This window comes from Styela clava, chromosome 8 (assembly GCF_964204865.1).
Source record: "Styela clava chromosome 8, kaStyClav1.hap1.2, whole genome shotgun sequence".
NCBI classification, from domain to species: Eukaryota; Metazoa; Chordata; class Ascidiacea; order Stolidobranchia; family Styelidae; genus Styela; species Styela clava.
Window position 1 is genome coordinate 21,756,549 of NC_135257.1, and position 17,319 is coordinate 21,773,867.

The 17,319-nt window shown below is 36.5% G+C and overlaps 2 protein-coding genes across 2 annotated transcripts; both read right to left on the reverse strand.

Moving 5' to 3' along the window:
* Positions 1-1,882: 1,882 nt before the first annotated feature.
* LOC120348419 (uncharacterized) lies at positions 1,883-5,963 on the reverse strand. Its single transcript, XM_039418536.2, has one exon. It carries the CDS (start codon positions 5,828-5,830, stop codon positions 4,901-4,903), a length of 930 nt encoding a protein of 309 aa, XP_039274470.2. The 5' UTR covers positions 5,831-5,963; the 3' UTR covers positions 1,883-4,900.
* On the reverse strand, positions 5,950-16,450 carry LOC120348409 (uncharacterized). The gene is made up of 2 exons (XM_039418525.2): positions 16,118-16,450; positions 5,950-13,183 (listed from the first exon to the last, which is right to left on the reverse strand). Exons 1-2 carry the CDS (start codon positions 16,360-16,362, stop codon positions 11,095-11,097), a joined length of 2,334 nt encoding a protein of 777 aa, XP_039274459.2. The 5' UTR covers positions 16,363-16,450; the 3' UTR covers positions 5,950-11,094.
* Between the last annotated feature and the right edge of the window lie 869 nt (positions 16,451-17,319).

Below are 17,319 nucleotides of genomic sequence, written 5' to 3' on the forward strand. Positions count from 1 at the left end.
AACGTTTTAAACCTTATTTTTGGTTTTGTCTGCTTTCCCGAAGTTTCTGTTAATATGTCATTGTATTTATCTGGGTAAATATTGCCTTTCCTTTTGAAAGAGGTTTCAAAATAAACTATGTCTATATTTATTAATCCCTTGACTTGGACCGGTTTTAAAGACACTTTCTTATCGTTAAAAATTGTCGCTTTTGCCTATTGGTTGTTACCGATGGAATGGTTTTTATACTCATAAAATGATGGGAGAACCTACAGCGCTCATCCTGTCCCCGTAGATGGGGGTGACTTGGTCCCGCAGTAGCTTGCCCCGGTTGTCAAAATGACCACGCGCCGCCACTGTTATTTTCTGTTAATTTTTTGCCGGTCCTCGAGTACATTTTATTTAATTTTACTGGTCCGCCTGGGTAGAAAGGTTGGGATTGGGAACCACTGTGGTTGCACTTGCCCAAACTTTTTGTTCATGTTGTGCCAAATTATCTGAGAAAAAATTCACAGCGCACTTGATCGAAAAAAAATGCTGCTTTCAAAAAAAAAAAGGGAATTTTGTGATCGTTAGTGTGTAATTTGTTCCTTCGAAAGTTTGAATAGCAGTTTTGTTTAGAAATTTATGCGTTTTAACTTACTATTTCTGCAAGGACCTCAATAACAAACACTACTTAGTACTTATGGAAGAATATATTAAAAAAATGTTGCTCCCCCCCCCCCTGCCTAACGTATTTGTTTTTATTGTTCATCTTATTGCTCATTTAATAATAACAGTGGTACGTCGGTCGTCGCTGCTTGATAGCCAGCTTTGGTCGCCTGACGGTGTAATTATTCTTTTCTCGTAATTTGTGCCGGTGATTTTTTTTTTGCTGGTTGGAGAAAATAAACTTGACTTGACCCGCGGCTTCACCCAGTTACTTGTCTCTCTTCTGTATTCAAGGTTTCCCACCCCCGCTCTAGCACATTAAGTATCCTCATATTCTGAGTTCAAGTCTAAACTAAACAGCAAAATTGCGAATCAATAGTTTGGGGTTTCCATTACAACTAGCCAGGTTCGAATCATGTGAGGGAGATATAATCATATTATATAGGGATGTTTCATGCGGTCACTGGTGATTTTATGTTACCATCTAAATTCATAAACCTGAAAAAATTCCCCATTCCTATGCCCATAAAAGGGTTGTGGCTCATCATATGATGAAGGATTACCAAAGGGGTGGCCAATTACTTTCCTGAGTGGGAAAGTTCAAGAAAATTGAATTGGCTACTGGGCCGGAAGCAGTGATATCCCCCCCCCCCCCCCTAAAATAAATAAAACACTCCCCCCTCCCCTAATATCAGTTGTGACACCGTACTTCAACTCATACCACAAGTACAATGTTTGAATATTCAGAAATTGGCCATATGCCAGTGCATTGAATTAGTTGAATACATAACACATTTTATAAGCTACAACGGTTTTACCACTAATAGCAAAATATATACCACCCCCTAAATTTGGGAGCACCCCCTTAAAATAAAAAGCTGGGGGAAATACTGCCGAAGGCTTGGTGTATTTACAAAAAGACTAGCATAAAGACTAATGTATAACAAACAGCAAGGTATGAGATCAAGTGGCTCAATGATTAATGGGACTGATATATCCTACTTCATAACCTATGGGTAGTGGGTATATTCACCTGGCTAACACCGACAGTCGTAATAGAACTAAAATAAGAAAAATCGGAATAAAATTGTGGACGAACCCTGACCTGGTGCAAATACTACGGTACCCAACAAACAGCAAGGATGGGATCAGGTGGGACAATGATTAATGGGAATGATGTAATCTACTGCATGCGCCCTAAAGCTACATTCTGAACAATTCTCCTATTATACGACACATATGAATGCTAGCATTGCTTGAAAGATATTCTTTTGTGATCGGTTATAAAAGTGCACTTTCATCATAATAGTAATTCAAAAACGACGTGTTAAATACAGATCAGAGCAAATTGATACTAATATATTGCTGAGCAGTATTGTCACATGAAGTTAGCGCTGTACACACAGCCAAGTCTTAAGTCACAGTATATTTCATAAACGACATTCAAATATCAACACAATTCTGCAATGGTCAATCGTAGGATTTTTTTAGTTCTAGTTTTGAGTAAAATAAAGTACTCTCAGAGTCCGAAGTAGGGCTGGGCAAACACTGGTGTTTCGAAATCGAAACGAAATTTTGCCTTCAAAACGAAACACACGTTTGTCACAGACAGTAAAACATGTCACCAATATTACCCAACGAATTTAATGTATATGTAATGGACAATGGCACATATTTTCCAGAATTAAAACCACAAAAAGGAAGCACTGGTGGCTAATTCGTGAGCATGAACCGATAATGATAATTCCACGAAGGTTTCTGCTCAATGACAAAGCAGTGACCAAATGGCACCAGAATAACACGAATTACGTCATTGTTAGAGATGGGGCTCACAAGCAGCATGGCATATGGGGCTCTCAACGTATCAATGCTTATTTTCTATTTTATCCGACGCCACAGATCCTCGTGATCCAGTACATTGTAAAAAATATTTTTAAATCTGAATTCCGAATACATTCTAAACTCCAGGAACGTAGGAAATTGGCTTTTATGATATTATCATTGAGTGAAATTAGTTATTTTTGCTCTAGGGAAATGGACTTAATAATCATTACAGTAGTTATGAATTGTGGCCTATCTTGACAAGCACAGAAAAAAGAACAACTAGGCGCTCAGAGAAATGTTTTAAATTATACAGTAAAATTAACATTAACTCATTGACTGTTTATCGTCAGCGTGACATCGACATCGTTCAACTAAATTCCGCCACAATTATCCCTTCCCACAAATATTGACTGTTGTGCTACTGGGGGGGAATTGATTTTCATTTTGCTTATAACGCGATCATCGTCGTAATCAAAGGAGTGGACCCGATTCACAAATTTCCATCCGCCAATGACGGAGAATTAAGACTGGAAATCGTGTAGATTATTTACGACAAAATTTGATTTTATATTTATTGCCGCGATAACACAGACTATCTCCACAATGTTGAAATATACGATAAGAATTGTAAAATATTTTCAACTAAAAAACTTCCCCGACGTGATCATTTCATGTCGGCAGTCATTTATTGCGCGTCGCAAAGAGTGTCTCCGATTACGATAAAACAAAAAATGAAATAATTGTAAAATGTTTTCAATCAGAACGTGGACGGCGGCGCTAGGACTTGTGCGCGATATTCAATATTCTTATAAACACTAAAAACGATATTTGAGAGTCGCAATATTCGAAAAAATTCGGATATTAACTCCGAATTGGACATCGCTGAATAATACCTTGACTGATTTCTGATTGCATTTGCTATGACGTCATAATATCCGTTTCGGAAGTCGAAACAGCGCCGTTTCGACATATCAGTGTTTCGAAGCGTATCGAAACAGTGTTTCGAACGCCCAGCCCTAGTCCTGAGTCTAGTTATAGTACATTTCATAAACAACATTGAACTTATTATTGTAACCCAACAAGTCGATGCACCTGAAACAAATAACTGGCTATGTATTGGTAACCACAAACCCGATATGGACTGGTAACTGGACAAAAGTCGGTGGTCTTATCGACGTTTCTCTTCCCGGAACGAAGATGTAAATCCTACTCTAAATCTTAACATTAAATAATACCTGTGTCGGACACAAGCATCTGAGTCAGTCACAAATCAGAGGCAACTTTTGAGTTCGAGTACGAAGACTAGTACTGTACACAAAATTCACCAAGTCAAGTCGGTACTGTTGGTAATAAAAAGTAAAAGTAGATTCATAAACAGCATTGTAATGATAGAAGTGTTGGGCACAAGTCCGCATCAGTCATCATCAGTTTCAGAGTCACAGGAAATTTTTAGTTTGAATGTAAATTTTTTTTTATCTCCAGTCATAAGTCGTTTGGAATAACATGTGAAAAACGGGACCTCCAGAAGTATGTGCACCAAGATGGCGCACAACCTGAACTTAGTAGTTGTACCAGGTTATGGTTCAGGTTGTGCGCCTTTTTTGCTCATACTTCAGGAGCGCCGAAAAGGTCTTATCAACAACTTTAAAATGGATAAATATGAATCGATAGAAATATGCTCAACTCCCTGCCATTGTGGGACGGTTTGTTACAGCTTCCTCCACAAGTCATAAAATTCAAATGACAGACCCAGCGGGTCCCAAACTTGATCATGCGGCACAAAATTATCAGGGAAAAATCTCGACCTACACAAAAAATGCTGCTTTCATATAAAACTCATTTTTGTTATCGTTAATGTGTACTTTATGCCTTTTGAAAATCGTGAACATGTAGGCCCGAGAAATAAAGGCAAAATGTCAACTCTTTCTCCTCGGTTCAGCCTTTTTTTTCGAAATGCTGAAAGAATTCATGTACACAGCATTCAAAATAAGAAACAATTAAACATTTATAATAAATACAATACGTAAAACATTCAATTTTAGTTATGTTTAACACAATTCTGTTAATTTTCACAACGCACTCGGCAACCTGCGGCGCACCTTCTGGGAACCGCTGGGTTAACCTATGAAATTTAACACTAATCTCTTATTTTGTTATCGACACTTCGGGATCGGTACCAACCCATTCTGTGAATGCCATGATGATCAACAAACTCGTTTCTTAGAGCTGAAAGTTCTTTGAAATTAGGAAATCTGTTTTTAGTATATTCAATACCAAGAAAAACCCGTACCTGGAGTTTTGAATCCCACTGGGCACCTTTATCAGTATTTTTGAAAACTGTGTTATTGTTTTATATTCGCATAAAAACTTAATAATAAAAAACATGATTCAATTTAATAAACGTAAAACACGCAACCTTGCTCTGAGCAAACTTATATTAAAACATTTATGACCGCTTTTTAAAAAAACCTGCAGGTTGTTTGCATTCGGTAAAAGTTATAGTTGAAGATTTTGTTGTTATATCAGTTATTACAATCTCATTTTCTGTCCAGTTTGGGTCAGATTTTGTAGTGAGAACTTCGTTATTGTCATTCAATAAATTATCTTTCCATTTCCTTATTTTTGCAGGAATTCGACCCCTACCACGACCTCTGACACTTGACCCAAACATACTTCGCATTCCAGGTTTTCGTATGAACTTTCTCCTCCCCAAAACTCCTGTTGGGTTTAAAGTACGTCTTGTAAATCCGAGTGAACCAGATGCAATATTGATTCCACGACCGCGACCTCGTATACGTCTTATTTTCTTAAATTTTGAAACTGTAGAAATTTCAGCGAAATCATCCAGACGATATTTATTTTTACTCTGTGATAGGCGACCAGATTTCCTTTTCGTGATAGCATTAGAAACAGTCTCCGTACAGACAGTGAAACCAGTTGATTTTGATTCATTTTCAGCTTCATTTTGAGCTAAATCAGTTTCTGTTAAGTCTAGTTCATTATTTGAATCCACATCTTCAATATTTTCCTCAGTCTGGACGAGATTCGAACCCTTGTCAATGTCATCTTGTGCATGATCACTTTCCATGTTAATGTCTTCTTGAACTTTATCTGTGTCTGATTTTGATACATCCTGTGTTAACAATCGCTTCGGTTTCGCCCCTCGCTTTTTTGGGCCTGTCTCCCCCTCTTCTTCCTGCTTTTTGAAGATTTGCAACAGTCTTGTATCTAGAATATTCTCTCTCGGCTCCCATGTGTTAAATTTAGCCGGCCATCCTTTCCATTTTACCAAGTATTCGACACGTCCTTTTTTAATCCTTTTTCGCATCAACATTTCTGCAGCAAATACCCCCTCACCGACATCACTGAGTTCCATGTTTGAACACTGCAACTCTAAGATCCAAACTGTTCAATTTATACCATTAAAATGAGGCTTATCAATTGATGGAGAACCGGGAACTTTCAGTCTTATTAAAAATACTATTTAACCTAATATCTGCAAACAATCATAAATATTCCGATTAACATAAACAATAATAAGAATAAAAACGAGAATAAAAAATTATTGATCATAAAAAAACCACACACCATCAAATATTACCATATGGTATTTTATACAATCTGTATTCAAGCCTTTGCTTTGAGCAATGCCCTTTACTGGGATGTATCTACTGATATCTGTAATGCTAAGTAGGGAACTACTATATTTTGGAAGGACCGAAAGCTTCATGTTCTGGCATAACCCACCGAATTTATTGGTACTTCAGATGTATTTGAACGAAGATGGCGAACACCGGAGCATAGTATGTGTATCAGGTTAGTGTTAGTTATAATTTCAGGTACAAATACTACGGGAGTCACTCGGCTAGTCCCTTAACTCGTAATAGAACTAAAATAAGAAAAATTGGAATAAAATTATGGCCTAACCCTAATCTGGTACACATACTTCGGGAGTGCCCATTTATTATGAACTGGGCTAAGGAACCAGGATTTGAGATTTAATAAGCTTTCAGTCCATTACACATTATGAGAAGTAATCAACGAATACCAAGCAATAGCTTAGGCATATAGCTGAATTTTTAGTGCCAACAGAGTTTTGCAATTTGCGTTTTAAACTCTGCCTATATGTAAAGATATACCAATCCTAGCCAAATCTTCAATCAGTATTTAGTCAAGGTTAGAGCATATTCAATAAAAGCAGCAATAAAGTAACGAACGTATCAGTAACATCAGGAATAAATTGATAATAAGTCATTTTACAAGTCAAAAAGGAATAAAAATTATTTCAATTATTCCATAACTAGACAAGAAAACCAAGGTTAGATATAAAAACATCTTATAATTTTGAATTCATTCTGATTTACATTCGGCAAATATAGTAAGGACATTATAGGGAATTTATGCAATTTGAGAAGAGGTTCTACTTCAATATTCAAAATTTTTTTTATCCGTTAAATTTTTTTCAAGCGATATTGGGATATTTCATATCATCAATGAATATTCAATCCATTTCATTTACCCAGACCATATCAAAATAGATACAGAACTTAAAAATTAATTTTTCAAAAATTTATAATGAAAACAATATAACTGTCAAATTTTCAGAATGATAATTGGTATAATTCATATCTTTGATTTCGAAGAAAAAATCCATTTCTATTATAAGAAACAAATGAATGACAAATTTAATTACAAAATTTTAAATATGACATTTCATTGCAAAAAATAAAAATTTTCAAATTATTTGCGCATTTTCAATAAAAACAATATATCTGGTATTTTTTAAAGTAAGATTCGGTACAATTCATAACTTCAAATGAAAAAAAAAAGTATCCAAGACCCTAGTTCTCAAATACAAAACCAGATCTCAGAAATGACATTTCATTGCAAAAAGCAAAAATTTTCTAAAATTATTATAGCATTTTTGATGAAAATAATATATCTCTCGAATTTTGAGAATTAGATTTGGTATAATCCACAATATTAATTGAAAATTTGCAAAATTTTTGGTCTGGAATCCAGAACTACTTGAAAATGGCATTCACATATATCGAGAATAAAGACAAAATTAGGCGCTCCAGAAGTATGTGTACCATGGAGGTAACTAATTTTGTTCTCCTATTTTACATCAAGTTGTGTAAAGGGACTAAAACCTATGGGCAGGGGGTATACTTGGCTAAAACAGGAAGTCCCCAACATGTAATAGAACAACCGGTGCACATACTACAAGAGTACCCAAAACTATAAAGATAAAACTTCATCGCAAAAAATGAAATTACCAGAGTGTCCATGAGTTCATTTCATAAATATTCAGCATAAAAATACACAAACAAAAAAGTTCATTTTCAAATGTGCGTAATTAATCTCTTAAAATGGTGAGGCAGCACTGGCAGAGACTCAAAAAATTCATTAATAAAATGACAATCAGCCAATCTAATAAAAAAAACTCAGTGGCAACTATCAGACTCACAAAGTGACTCCCATCATCTAAATGGAATAAATCGAGCTCCTAATATTCTTCCAAAAGAGTAGTTTTTAAACAAGCTTCCAAATTCGAGAGTTTCGCCAGTGCAGTCAACAGATTCTCCAATTTCCATTTCAATCAGGGATTCTATATTATTATATGTATATTGTTATAATAAAGGGTGTCCATTAAGTCTCAAAATTATTTAAAACTGCAAAGGGAATTTATCGATACCATATATTGTTTTGGCCCTCACAGATGTATTGAATGAAATAAAATATTTAAACAATTACTGAAAACAACAAACCTGGTTAAGATATTTTGAGAACTGATATAATAAAAAAATTGAAATTGTATAGGGACTTTATAGACACTCTGTATGATGAAATATCTATTAGATTTGCCACTATTAATAAACTGTTTGCCAGGGCATTAGATTTGATTTCATATATATTTTTAGTTTATACAATATAAACAACTAAAATATAACCTCGAGTGTCTGGGAGGTTACATTCATGCACCACCGAAGATTGTGAATCGAATACCATTATAAACAAACATAGCTTTACAAGTGAAAATGATTATGAAATAACAAATAAAAACAGGGAAATAGTGAAAAAATATATACAAGAAAGATCATTGCGGAATTATTAAATGAGGAAAAAATAGTTCTTTAAAATATTTAAAACACAAACTAAGCAGATTAAAGTTGAAAAAGGAACAGTTCTTATATTGTATTTTTGATTGCTTATAGAAATGGTCCATTCCTTCATCTATTTGCGGAAAATATCACTTATATAGGCCCCCAGAAGAACTATTGATGCTCCTCAAAATGTATAAGGATAGTTGAATAAAGTAAGGCTGTATTAAGACACATGGGACACATTAGGACTCAATAATAACCAAAATTCATTTTCCACGGCTCCCCTTCACCCTGAAATGCTTTTTCATATTCTATTGTAATTTGTTCATCTTGTGTGCTTTCAGTTTGGTGAACAAAAATAAACTCCTGATTACACAAGGGCATAGGTATGCAGGAGCGTGTGTGAATTACATATAGAAAAGTCAAAACAACTCATCTATATGTGGAAATATCAGGGGGGTTCCAAGAAACTATTGATGTTTCTAAAAATGTATACAGATGGCTGAATATAGTTGGTTGAATTAAGACACAAAGGCATAAATATGCAAGAGTGGATTTCTTATGGGAGAGGTCAAAACCTTCCCCCTATATGCGGGAATATAACTGATAGAGGGGCACAAGATGCTCCCAGACATGAAAGTTAGAGCTAATAATGAATTATTGACGCAGCGGACATAGGCTGGGATGGCCATAACCGAATACTTGACTACATTCTAACACCCCCTACATAAATTGAATTCACAGTTTTAAAATCCAGGGGCACATGCATTAAATAATTGTAAAATGTTTTCATGCGGCGGCTCTAGAATGTGTGTGTAATATTCTGTATTCATGTGCGCGATATTTGGTATTCTTATAAACACGAAAAGCAATATTTGAATGTTGAATTTAACATCCCTGGGCATAAGCATAAAAGAATAGAGTGTGCGAATTGGTCATAAAAAAAGATCCAAGGCCTCTCATCTTTATGCGAATAAAAAAGGTTTAGGACCGCTCATTTATAGAAATATCACTTAGAGGGATCCCAGAGAGCTATGTAGATTCAGTGTTTGAATATAGATATAAGAGCATAAGAATGCAAGAGTTGAGTGTGTGCTTATGAAGAAGATCTAGCCCCCCCCCCCCCCCCCCCCCCATCTATATGCAGTTATATCACTATGAAAGGGGTTCAAAGAGAATTACGGATGCTCCCAGAGATAATGCAGACCTAATGTTAGATTATAGACAAATAGTAAGTATGCAGGATTCAAAATTTGCGGATATATTACAGCAGGGGTGCACAACTCAAATAAGGTTTCGTGCCAAATATTTCAAGATAATCTTGTCGCGTGCCACGCACAATCATTGGTATTGTAAATTAACTCCTGTAAAACACGCATTAAAGAAATTTCAATAACAATACTTAATAACGAATATCTATATATTGAAAAAATTTAATGCACTGAAAAACTGCTGATTTTAATGTATATCATAAATAATTTTTTGTTACAAAACCGTTCGTGTGCCACGTTTGAGAGTATGAAGTGCCAAATTTGGTTCGCATGCCCTGTGTTGTGCACCCCTGTCTTACAGAAAAGGTCTCCAAGTCACCCATCTATGTGTATCTTTATATCACAGAGAGTTCCCTGCTCTTAGAAACGCCTGCAGTCTTAATGTTATGTTAAAATATAGACAGAAGAGTATACATGAGTTGAAAATGTACGAATGTTTTACGTTCGTTTGCCGTCGCATCGGGCTATGGCTGCGATTTCTGTCGCTTTGTTGATGACCTCTATCAGCATGGGGATGACCTTGAGACCCAATCTTGTATTACGTGTGACTTGAACTTAACCAAGGGTTCAGTTCGAGGACTCCTACCCGAATCAGATCTATGAATTTAGTATTCAGGACCTTATTCTCAATTAAAATTGATATAATGATATTCGGAATGGAACATTTCTCACAAAGTTAAAAAAATGCCAATTTTAGTTTTTAGAAACAAAATAATTCATAATTTTATTAAAAAAGGCAAGTTTAACAAAAAAAACTACTCCATGACATTAAAATAGTAATAGTTTTTTTTTTGAGAATAGAACAAATTATGTTGGACTTCCTTATTCCCAAATATAATTGTTAGGTTCAAAGTTTTGAAATTACTGCCACATTTTGGGCTCATGTTTTAAACGTTTCATTCGAAAAATTGGCAACTTTTTTTCCGACTGTAATTGTATTTGATAGCTGAACAGTTTTCAAAAATGTGCCATAATTACACGGCTCATTGAACAAGTTTAAAGATTTAAAATATGTGATATTATTTTAGAGAAAAACTGGTGATCATATTTAAATAGTTATAAATATGGGCCATAATTATAATTCTGCTATTTTTTAATGGTTTACTGGCTTTGCGCATTTATATTTACCCTCTTGTTTTTATATATATTTATTTGTGTTTTGAATATACTTCTAGAGTAATAAATGACTTGCCTTAAACTATATTTTACTTTTCATATTTTAAAATCAATTACCTCAAATCCTCAATTAATAGGGTGAATTCCTAAGGGTTTGCGGGGCGATAGGGGTTATGTAACGCCATTTGAGGGGGAAAACCGGGGTACATGGGGGCTTGGTGAGTATAAAGCCCAGAGCGATATAAGGGCTGCTGGTACAGAGCAGCAGCTAAATGGTCAGGGGGGAACATAACTGGAGGGCGGGTGTAGGGAGAAGCCGCTGCTGCTAACCCGGGGAGTAAAAAGTCAGGTGGACGTGAAAGCTCGGTCATTCTTGAGTGCTGAGGCTGTAATTGTTCTTGCAGGTATCCAGATAATGGGTGGGGTACAGCCCCACTAGGGATATGTGGGGCAGTTGGGTGTGGGGGTAACTTTGAATGTCCCGGTAAGTGTGACATCGAGTGTCCACTTGGGAGTAATGACGAAGGCTGTACACTTGGAACATGAGATGAATGATGACCATGGATGGATTGCGTTTGCCGTCGCATCGGGCTACGACTGCGATTTCTGTCGCTTTGTTGATGACCTCTATCACCATGGGGATGACCTTGAACTGGACTCCTCGAACGATGACTAGTTGGAGAACGCCCCCGCAAACTTGGAACTTCTCTGTATCGGTCCCTATCTTCTGTATGCGTCCTCTTCCTGTCCCAATGCTCGCTTTGAGAAGATTGTCCGAGACCTCCGAAAGCTGCGTACTTGCTAGAAGAAGACTGATCTTTACTCCCACCTTGTGGGTGAGATTGAAACGCGGTACGCTGTGAGGAATTAGCACCACGAGCCACGAGATCCAATTTTTGAGAGGGATCACTACTTTGCCTCCTTTGGTGCTTGAGGATCTGCCAAGCCACAACTGCATGTGCAGCACACCAACGACCTTTATTCGGTCGACGAAACAGCGAACTTGTTGGGGCTTTAATTAAAGGTGGAGGGGCAAGCTGTTTTGGCTGGAACGCACCATGCAAATTAGAGGTAAAGGTACCAGGGTTAAGAAGAGGGTTAAATGGGGGAATTCCAAGATTTTGGTACCCCAAATTAGGACCGGCGGACGGGAGAGCCATCATAGGATCTACAAATGGGGCAGGTGCGTGTTGGCCGTATACAGGTGGATTGAATAAATGGTGGTAGGGTGTGGGAAGGGCGTGTCCTGGACGGAAAGATGATGTTTGTTGATACTGTGGGGCTCTACTGGGGTAGGAAGGCGTGGATGGGTATTGTTGCTGTTCTGGGTAAGGCTGGGCAGTAATTGTATGTTGGTGGGTATGCTGGTGCGTGTGTTGGTGTTGATGTATCTCAGCACGCACTGTAGCTGGCTGAGGCGACTCACCCCCTTTCGCTGATGCCAAGAAACGACTGTTTAATTCCGCACGTAAATAGTTCTGTTGGTCATGAGCACCAATTGGGTTATAGAGTTGTAATGATTTTGACGGAGGGCTGCGCAGTTTCCCACTACTGCTATGAGTTGACTGTTGAGGAGTTGAGTTGTTGCGAGGGTATATTCTGCCAGAATGAGGACTAAGTCTAGGGCGACCACGATCTGGTGTTTCTGTAACCGGCCTTCCATAGATTGCGCTTGGTATTTTACCAGTATGGGTAGGGTCACGGGATGGATAAGTGGTAGTTGAACCAGTGTGGCGATGTAGTGGGGCTTGCTGTTGGTGGTGCCGCACAGCATGCTTTACATCTTGAGGTATATGGCGTTGAGCTGGCTGCGTACTGCTAAGTGGCGGAGCTTGCACTAATGGTGGGGGTGGGCGAGATATTTCTACCCTTTGAGATGTAATAGGTAAATGTTTATTACTTGACCCAGGTAATGATGCAGCGAAAGTCTGGTTTTTCGGCTTCAAAAATATTTTCGGAGCCGGCCTGAATAAATCCATATCAGAATTCTCCAGATCAGGCCCTTCACTGACTTCTGATTCGCCAAGATAGCCATCCCCGGCACTTGATCGCGACGTAACGCTCTCGCGAGAACTGCTGCGCTTCGTATGTGCTCTAGCACCGTTAGTAGATTCATTACTTGAATTAGGAATCCTTGTATCTATGTTTGAGGAGGAAGAAGAGTTGACGCAAACGTTTGCAGTAGATGAGTTGAAAGCCAGCTGCATATCCTCCATGGTTGAAAAACTTCGAATACTGAAAAATTAAGGTGCAAAGTTAGAGACGAATGTAATTTTTTTTTTTGTACATAGTATTTGTTAAATGTATATTTATTGTACTTCTGGCAACTAGCATTTTCCCAGATGGCTGAGCATGATCTGTGATGGTATGACCAACCAGCTGTGAAGCTGAAGTGACCAAATGCTCTCTGGAGTCGAGTGCCCAGTACAGTTAGTGTGGCTAATGGGTTGCTTTGATTATTGAAATGGACATTTATAAAATATACATTTGAACTGAAATAACAAATGCACTTCGGAATGGCCAATATCGAATAATCAAGTTGTGTAAAGGGACTGAAACCTATGGGCAGAGGGCATCTTACATTTAAATTTTTAAAAAGTCACTGTTTTAGGGTTGTTTTCAGGGGGTCTGCTTATATGCAGTGAATTCTGACAGGCCGCCTAAAAATAGTTGTTCATAATTTCAGTTTGTTATGAAATTATTTGGCAGTATATCCAGTTTTTTTTTTAATCAGTGTTTGTTTTTCGACACCAAGCATACATTCGAACAGGATTTGATGAACAATTCCCTCATGAATTTTTAATTTCCAATCATCAGTGTTTCCCAAAGTTGATTGACCGGTGGCCAAAATTAGAAGCTGAAGAATATCTGCGGGCCAGGAGAAGGGACCACTCGCAGGACTCTAATACCAATACCGGAACATATAATTAAGATATCGAATTGAGTTGTTGCGAATACACACATGCTTAAACTGTGATAGTGACGTAACAACAATATTAAACATAAAGTGTTAGGCCAGGCCAAATTAAATCGTTAAGTGGGCCGTAATTGATCCGCGGGCCACGGTTTGGGAACCACTGTTTTAAATTGTTTCATCGGTCAGGTGGAGAGAAAATTTTGCTAAAATACACAACTTTATGTTTGATGTTTTCGAATAAATTGGGATTACAGAATAAGCCATGGCCTAGAAATTGGAAATTTGATACAAAAACAATGTGAGAAGAAATTTGAGTATTACAGGTCAGAAAGAGATAAAATCATATTAAAGTGAATAATTTTGTGTTTGATGAACTTTTTTGAAATAGAATGACATATACTGGGTGTCCAAAACACACAGCCAGATTTTATAGTAATAAGTTAATTAAAAATTGCTTAGTGTGCATGTCGTTTTCATTTGTCATACAATAAAATTTATTTAAACTGACAATTGTCATTACTATAAAATTAGTCAAAATTTTTAGTGGTCCAGACCAACACCTGCAGCATCATTATCTGTGGCCTGCGTCACATTTGCTGAAGAGTAATCAAAGATCTCATTTGGTGTTGTTTCGTTTTAAAAATACCTCATCACTTGAGACATTGCCACATCACTAATGTCATTGAATTCCTTAGTGCACTGGTGGGCCATTAGGGCATTTTCAAGTGGGCCGCAAGCTTATTAAAAATTACTATGGTTATGGAAAAGTTTAGTTTCATTTGTGTCATTATAGTCAAATTTTCATTGTAACTAAGCAATGAATGATGCTGCTGCTTTTCATTCTAATTATTAAAGTAAAAGTACCCATTTTTGCAAAAAAAAATCATGATTTTCTTGTAGTTTTCCCCTTGCACGAGAAAGTTAGTGGGTCGCAGTATTATTATGCAACGAAAGTGGGCCACGAAAGAAAAAAGGTTCAGAACCCTTAGTGTAATGACTAGTCGAGGCAACCAGCAAAAATGAATAGTGTGCTTTGCTAGACAATATTGTTAGCATAGCACAATTTCCCGAGTTGTTATTGTTAACTTGATTTCTACCTTACCGGTCACTAATATCCGTTAACAATATTTCAATAGCCTTCATAAAAAACTAAAAATAGAATGAGGAATCTATAATCCTAGGTTAGGTAGGTATATATTATGGCATAACAATATACTCCCTGTCTTTTACAACCAGCCTGAACACCGAACAGCAACACAAAAAATGCTGTAGGAAAATTGTATGTAGTAATTACCATCCTGTACCTCACATTTGGCTAAATTCAGAAATCAATGCATTAGCAGTGATTTGTAAGGTATTTTTTGAACACGACCAAATCAACCAGATATTCGCACTAATCAAATTTGGGTGCTCCCGAAGTATGCGAACCAAGATGGCGGACATCGAAACGTAACATGGGTAACAGGTTAGGGTTAGGCGATAATTTTTTTTCAATTTTCCTTATTTTAGTCCTATTATCAGTTCGAAGACTAGCCAAGAGCCTCCCGTAGTATTTATACTTAAAATTATGGCCAAACCCTTACCTAGTACACTACACATATTACATTCCGATGTCTGCCATCTTGGTTCGCATACTTCGGGAGCCCCCAAATTTGTTTGTACAAAAAAGATTTTCATTTTATGGTGAGCTGTTCACCTATTCTTGCACTAGGTGTGGCTCGCAAACATTACAAAAATAATTTTGTGGCCTTAGTTGTTGACAACCTTGGAACCACTCTGCTATAAAATACTTTTATTTCTAGATACAAGCCAGATTTATATGACATATCACAAATCGTAAATTTAGAAATGGTATTCTTTTGCATTGTGTTGTAGGTCAGGATGAGTTAGTTTCAATGGTAGGGGCTATTCAAGTAGCAGTTTTTGTTCAAACTATTTTGAATGTTTTGCAATTGGAGAAATCTATCCTTGGCTTAGCATGCAGAATCCGATAAAAATTCCATCACAAAAGGATAAAATTCAATTATTTTACATTGTTTAATTTTAGTTCTAAGCTTCTAACTACATTGAAATAAGTTGGTATCTTACAATATTTAGCCATAGGCTGGTAGTGCAAATTCTATAAAAATTTCTTTACAAAACTAACTATACCAATATTGGTCCAAATTATGTTGAAATGAGACCATAAAAACTCAAGTCTAAGACAAGCAAGAATTATATGAAATTGAAAAACAGAAAAATTTGAATCCAACCTGAACCCATCTATTATATCTTCATCAGCATCAATGATCTTGGTCTTAGGTTCCAATTTGGGAACAATTTGAGCAGGTTTTGTTTTAACTTTCCGTCTTTTACGTCTCAGTTTTCGACGCTTTCTAACTTTCCCATGTGCTTCTTGCTCATCAGAGGAAACTTGATGTAACCGCTTAGCTTTTGCTTCTCGTTTAGATCTAGCTGTTTTGCGCTTGAGCTTCAGTTTTTTAGCGTTCGGCTTCATGTTTGGTCCGGTCAAGTATATCCAGAAACAGTGAATGTAACTAAACTACTTAAATGAAATATTGTTAGCCATATTTCTGAAAAAACATAACAAGCTTAGACCGTAGTTAAGCATAAATCACAATTCATTTACTTGAACAATAATTTACCCACTGTATGAAAAGAAAGTATATGGTGAATAACAAATACCAATGAATATATACACAAAGAAAAGCAAAACGGTACTGATAACACACTGTGTAACAAAAAAACTTATTTTGTTCCCAGCTTTTGTGAAAAAAATGTGTGTTACACTGGTGCACTAAGGTTACTTTCGCCCAAAACACTACAGCACTAGTCCACTATGATATGATACTTCAAGGGTTGGTATTTGATATGATTTGAATTTTTTCGATTGATCAACAAGAACAACACTAGGTTTTGTAACACAATCGGCACATTTTTATCCTTAGGGAAATTTGCTCAAACCAATACTTTGAATAGACAGAAAGATTTAAATAAAACTCTGAAAAATCCAGGAATGTGTAAGACACCAAGGCAGTGGCAAAGGTCAATAAAAAACCGGAAAGAAGTGACTGGAAGCATCTAGCGTCCATAAACAGTTCAAACACATAAAATAATAATATATGTAATAATTATTTCATCATGATGTGATAAAGTGAGAAAATGAACATTATTTATTCATAAAAAATAAAATTCCATAAGCAAAGGATGTCACAGAAAACATTGACAGTTATCGAGGTACGGCATGTTGCTAGTCTTGAAACTGTGAACTATTGAAAGTGTAGAGAATAAAAAAAGCAGATGGCAATTTTTAATAAGTTAGTGGAATAATAAAATGTTAAAAAAAAGCAGATATTTTAAAAACCGTTGTACCGGTATCGATTTGGCTTCAGATTTAGAGATGTGGTCATTCATAGATATAGTTTATTCGAATACTCCATAATATACACAAATT

Excerpts from the sequence above, each read along its gene's own strand:
- LOC120348409 (XM_039418525.2), bottom strand. The coding sequence starts at position 16,362 with ATGAAGCCGAACGCTAAAAAACTGAAGCTCAAGCGCAAAACAGCTAGA. Across the intron at positions 13,184-16,117 it reads GATATAATAGATGGGTTCAG|TATTCGAAGTTTTTCAACCA; the intron begins GTTGGATTCAAA and ends TTAATTTTTCAG.
- LOC120348419 (XM_039418536.2), bottom strand. The coding sequence starts at position 5,830 with ATGGAACTCAGTGATGTCGGTGAGGGGGTATTTGCTGCAGAAATGTTG.